The sequence below is a fragment of the Agelaius tricolor genome, unplaced genomic scaffold, assembly GCF_023055355.1.
Source record: "Agelaius tricolor isolate 1412-34295 unplaced genomic scaffold, bAgeTri1.0.p SCAF_9, whole genome shotgun sequence".
Classification (NCBI taxonomy): Eukaryota; Metazoa; Chordata; class Aves; order Passeriformes; family Icteridae; genus Agelaius; species Agelaius tricolor.
Genome location: NW_027269269.1, coordinates 45,198,397 through 45,204,396, shown reverse-complemented (window position 1 = coordinate 45,204,396; position 6,000 = coordinate 45,198,397). Strand labels below are relative to the sequence as shown.

Here is a 6,000-nt window from a genome sequence, read left to right as displayed (position 1 = left end):
CCGCGGCCCCGGGCGCTCGGCAGGGCAGGGGCTGGGCCCTCCCGCCTGAAGGGACGCGGACGGGGCTCCCCCATCTCCTCCTGCCGCTGCTACAGCCATCTCCCGCTCCGAGCGCGGCTCTCCCGGCCCGCCCCGCCGGCAGCAGGGCAGGGGCGGGGGCGCGGAGCGGCGGCTCCTCCCCGGGGCGGAGGGACGCGCTCGCCGCCTCCCGCCTGCCGCCGCCGCCGCGGGGACTCGGTGCCGGGCGGCTGCTGGCGGCGTCTACCGTCCCGTCCGGTCCGGTCCGGTCCGGTCCCGGGGATGTCCGGCGGGGGCAGCCGGCGGCGGGCCGGCCCCTCCTGGCACAGCACTTTCTCTCGCTTCTTCTCCAGGAGCCCACCCGGCGAGGGGGCGGCGAACAGGTACGCGGGGCTCGGGGGCGGCGCGGTGCCACCTGCGCGGCCGGGGGACACCGGGGGGCGCGGGGCTGAGGGGGGCCCCGGGCCGTGTTGCGACACTGCTGGATGGCGGGGCAGCGGGAGGAAGCGAGCGTTCCCCGTGGGGAGCCCGCGCGTCCCGCGGGCGGCTCCTAGGACGGCGGCGGGGCGGCGGCGGGTCCGGGGGAGCTGCGGAGCGGGCCGGGAGCGCGGCTGACAGCGGCTGCCACGGCCGGCAAGGGCGGGCTGTGCTGGGGCAGCGCTGCCGTGCGGGCACGGCTGCTGCTGGGCGCTGGGGCAGGGGGACTCCGGGGCTCCCCGGGAGGTGCATCGAGCACCCCCGGCCCCGCCAGGCTCGGCAGAGCCCCGGTGGAACCTGCTGGGAATCGCGCACCCCACGGCTCCGCCGCCGTCAGCGTCCTGTGGCCCGGGTCGCAGCCCCTTCCTCGGGACTGAAAGCAGGGCAGGGCTTTGAGGGCTTTGTTTGTTTGGTTTTCCTTTTCAGTTTTCACGCTGGAAGTTTTCTTTTGGACTGGTGTAAATGAGGCGTTAATGCAACATAAATATTACTGATGTGTTTAAGTCTCAATGCAAAATTTGTGGTTTATGGAAACTTCAATATTAATATTTTTTTTAGCGCAGGGAGACTTTACAAGATGAAAAGGTTTGGAAACTTCTTGTGTACTTGTTCCTCTTCCTTTTTTTTTTTTTTTCTTTTTTTTTTTTTTCATTCTGGTGGCTGATTTCTGTCTGTAACTAGGAAAGAAGCACAGATAAGTTTTCTTCCGTTTCTCAGGCAGCCTCATTGTTGGCCCAAGTTAACGAGCATATTTTTGTGGTGAAAAGGTGTTAACTGCCTAGGCCTTACTTCCTCAGGTGTAGTATTCTTTGCTTTTAACATGTTGGTTTTAATCTGAGTCATTCTTGATATAGGGCATAGGTTTGTGTTTAAGCTGACAGACAGTAAATGCTGTTTAATCAGATAGACAGTGGCTATCCCAGTAGTTCTTTCAGTGAAAAGCTGTAGGATTGAGATGCATATTCTCAACAATCATGGTAAATAGAAGAGCCTGTTGCCCTTTCACACTGACCATCTTCAACAGTCTTGTAAAAATGCACCATGAGGATTTTTAACTTTGCGGGGTTTGTTTCACTGTAAGCATTTGACATGCCAGTACACCACCAAGAATCCACTGGTCTCTTAGGAGCAGAAAACGTTGCTTTTTTAATTCATGGAAAAAAGAAATCGGGAGCCAGGCTGCTGAATCAAGGCCATCTTTACAATTGCTGGAATAGCCTGGCTGTTTTGTCTGGTGGGGGTGGTTAAGATATGGGAGAAGGCGAAGGTTTGGATCTAGAGAGGCAGTGGGACAGGTTTCATCGGATGACGCCTTGCCAGCTCCCTCCAGCTGTGGTTTGGGATAAACAGAAAAGCCTAGCGGTCACCTCGGTGAGGAAGAGAGCGATGCCACTTGAGTGGTTTGTGCACTACATGGCCGATCCCTAGGTAGCACTCATGGCAGACCTACTCCACTTAACTTGGGGCTGCAAGTCTAATCTCTATCCCAATCGCAGTTTCATTTCCTGCAGCCAGGAGCCTTTTCTGTATTCGGAAGCTGGGGTAGCCCGCGCAGACATGCAAAGGCTCTGGCCCCTCGGCCTCGTTGTTGAGTTCCTCACGAGGTTCGCTGCGGGGCGGTGGCCGTGACTCCTTCCCGGAGCGCAGGCAAGCGAGAGCCCTCGCCATCCCAAGGCCCATTTGGTATGTTAAGGAGCTTTTCCTTGTTGTGCCGGGCTGCAGCGTGGCACGTTCGTCAGGAATGCTGACGTTCTCGTATTTGGTTTCCAGTGGCAGCCTTGTTCGCAGATTAGCGTAATTGCATACATTAGCCAGCGCCGGGCTGGGATGAGTGCCGCAGGTTCGCTCCTCGCGTTTATTCAGCGAGCTCGGCCGGGCAGCAGAATGGAACAAAGCCGGAGTGCGGGGAGGGGGCACCAGGGCTGCCCTGGGTGCTTGTTGTGAAGGTGTGGAGTGTGTGGGCGAGCTGGGGAATGCAGCTTTTGTAAAAGGCTAGGAGAAATGTATGCAGCGGCATGGAATCCCCTTCAGGTTATCGGTAGGATATATGTTGGAGCCAGACCAAGTTTGATATATGTATATAAAACTTTTCTGTGGAGGTATTTTACTTACTGATGGGTTTCAAAAAAGTAGAAGACCTGAGTAGAGGGAGAGCAGTATATCATCACATACACCCTGTGTGCCCGCACTGGCCTCTGGAGACATGCATCACATTTGATGCCTCTGCAGAATGTGATGGTTTCCTGAGTTATAAAAGCATGCAGAAATGAGCCTCTGTCCATCCAAAAGTCATTCTCTGTCTGCTCCCGCAAATTAGGCAGCAGTGGGTGGCTGGAAGCTGCCAGCTTTCCTTCCCCCATGGGCAGAGCTCCCTTCTTGCTCCAGACCCTGCTCGGATTTACCTGTAAAAACCACAAGAACCAAAACCCAAACCTACCGTGACCCTCGTTTAAAATAGAAGGAAGGGGATCGGGGGGGAGTTACATAGTTTGTTAATCAGCGTCTTGGACTCTTCTGAGAACCTCATTTGACAAAAAGCTTATGTTAATAACTTGCCCTTGCAGCAATTTGTAGCTCTGATGAACATGAGACTCGCTGGAGGCTGGCTTGCTTGCTTGTGGAAAAAATAAGCTGTGCAGGTTAGTTGTAAGTTTTGTGGCAGCAAAAAGCACTGTACATGCCTTAGGAGTTCACTTGGCTTTTACATAAAATGTAGCCAAATGGAAAGCATCTCCCACCCAGTGCTTGCCTGCTGCTTAAGTGTCTTCTTCAGGGTCGGGGCTGCTTTGAATGGCTTCAGTGCTCTTCATCCCAAGTTTTTATCATTGACTTCCACCAAAGGCAGTCATTATCCTGGACTATTTGCTATTTTCAATAATACACATTTGGTTATTGGTTACCACAGTGTTTATCCTGGAGCAATCCAAATCCCCTGAGTGACAAAACCCAATTGCATTTTCACTATTCTAATAGGAGTCTTATAATTTTTAATTTTTTTTACTAATGCATGTATTTTTAGTCCATCTGGAAGAAGACAACAGCTTTTACACTGTAAGTCTACACTATGGATTCTTTCAGAAATATGTGGCTTCTTTGGCCGAGCAATTGTTCTTTTGCGAATAAATGAGACCTTTCAGAGGGGTGTGACACTTTTTACTGAGGTACCATCAAAATGTCCTTTGAACTATGGGTGCATTTTATTAGATATTGTAGTGTTTAGCAGGTTCGTTTCAGATCTCTCTTTTTCTCTCCAAGCACTGTTGGCTGGTCACAGAACTACCAGTGCAAGTTTGATTTGTCAGGATATTTTGTCTGCACTGCTGAAGTATACCAGAGACACCAAACAGGGAGGAGCAACCTTTTATGTGGTTTAGGATTTTGGGGGGCTAATTTGTTTGCTGGGATTTTTTTGGGGGGGCTGAGGTTGTTGTTCTATTCATCCATTACTATCTTACTGAGAGCTTTCAGAGATGAAGAACTTGGTTTATTCTGCCTGAGGAGAGATTAGTGAGTCTTTTTCTTCCTTTGGGACTGCCAGTCATTGTTCCTGTTTACAAAGAACATGTATTTTTGTAGTTGTGCAAACTGCATTTGAGGGACTGCTGGAAATTGATGGAAAAGGGAGTAATAAATTTCAAACCTAGTTCCTCTGAAATTGCTGCCTCCTGGCTGGGTTTGATTCACATGCCATTGGCATCTTTGAAGAAATCCATTGTCTGCTGGAAACATCAGTCTCTGCTTTCTAATAAAGAACCTTTTACTTTCAAAAGCCAGAGCAGGATTCTTCGTGTTGTTGTTAAAATTTAGCTTATTTATGAGTTTACATGAGGGATGGTGGTTTGTGGAACCAGCAAGGGCATTACTCCAACCATATAGAAGAATTCAAATTAGACTTGCCTAAGTAAGGTGCATTATGAAAATTTTCTGTACATTTGTTAATTTGGGGTTTTTTTCTTCCTTTTTGCTTCCTAGATTTTTCTATTATGGCTTCCATTGCAGGATAATTCAAAATAGTATGAAAGGCCCCAGTTCAGCAGGGTACCAGAGGGGTTGCCTATAATTAAGCAGGTAAATAGTTCTGTGCACTCTAGTGGGACTGCCTGCTTGATCAGAACACGTACTTGGATGTCTCATGGGACTGAGACCAGGAGGAGCAGGGCCAGCAGCTGGCCATGTGTGTGAGAGACATTTCCTGAAGGAAATGTTACTCGAGCTTTAATTATAATAGAAGAGCTCCTTGGAAGAAACAAAGCAACGGCTTTTCCACTATTTTAAATGTTAACAGCATTCTCTCCTTTTCCAGTTATTGGCATAAGGGCCAGAGTTAATGCAGAAATATTTCCAAAACAGCTACAAGTCTGTGGTTTTAAGGAAGAATTTTGCAAAGATCAAAATTCCTTGGACTTCTCCTCTAGTGAACAAAAGGCTCCCAGGTGGAAAAAAATTAAGATTCTGATATGTGTTGCTGTGGGGATTGTATTTCTAATTTTTGTAAGTTCTTGAAAGGGTGGAAACCCAGCTACTGCTTTTAATTTCTGAGGGGCTTTTGGATTTTATACAGTTCAGTTAGTATATGCTATTATACTTGCAGACAGTAGCACAGCCCTGGGTTGCTCAGGCAGGGTTCTCAGTTCTTCTGGTATATTAATTTTCATTTTTAGTATAATGTTTATCTGTTCTAACTGGCTTTGCAGTATCACTTTTGAAGACTTAAGGTCGGAAATGTTGCCTTCCTGACTCATTTCACTTTCCCATGTCAGTTTCTTGACACAAGACATGGTCTCCAATAGTGTTGTTATTGTGATTTCATTACTTGCCTTATTTTGAAATAGAATGTTGTTTTTCTGAATGTTCCACTACTTCTTAAGTTGATAAAATATTTTTCCTTCTACTTAAGGAGGTCTTGAGACCTAAGTGTGTAAACACCTTGGGGATCTGCACGTCACCTACAGTGTTGTGTTGGTAAAAAATGTAGGAAGAAGTTATTTCTTGTGAGCACATGGACAGAAAAGGCAGGAAGAATTGCAGTGATGACATACTTTTATTTTAATCATCAGTTACAGGCTGAAAATTTGGCGTAGAACTTATTTTGGTAGGAATGAAACATGTATGCCTTCAAAATAAAAGAGTGAACATTGGTGGCTTTGGGATGCTTCCTGGTATATGTTTTGTGATCAAAGATGGGAGTTCTGGAGAGTACATTCTTGAGTTTCTGGGGAGTATTTTCTTGAAATAGCAGCCCTCTATACCTCTACCAAAAGTTTTCTCCTCCAGCCTGACTAGAAGAGCTTGCTGCACTTTACTTGTGACACCAGTCTCTCTTGCTTGTTTTTTCTGGGGTGATTGTCCTTAATGAATCTTTTTGAAATTCTGGTATGCTCTGTTTATCAGAACAACAGTTGCTGCTGCTTTAAAGCTACCCTGGATTACTTTTTTTTTTAATATCTCCTATTTTTATGCCATTTTGTAAGTACCACTTGCAATCCCCCACACCACAACCATGCC

General features: G+C 47.9%; 1 protein-coding gene across 1 annotated transcript in view; it reads left to right on the top strand.

The window, feature by feature from the left end:
* The first annotated feature begins 213 nt into the window (after window positions 1-213).
* Window positions 214-6,000, top strand: part of CRYBG3 (crystallin beta-gamma domain containing 3) — an 85,584-nt gene continuing 79,797 nt past the window's right edge. The window contains exon 1 of the mRNA XM_071433786.1: window positions 214-401. Coding sequence (XP_071289887.1) covers window positions 301-401 — 101 coding nt within the window. The 5' untranslated portion in view covers window positions 214-300. The remainder of the gene's footprint in view (window positions 402-6,000) is intronic.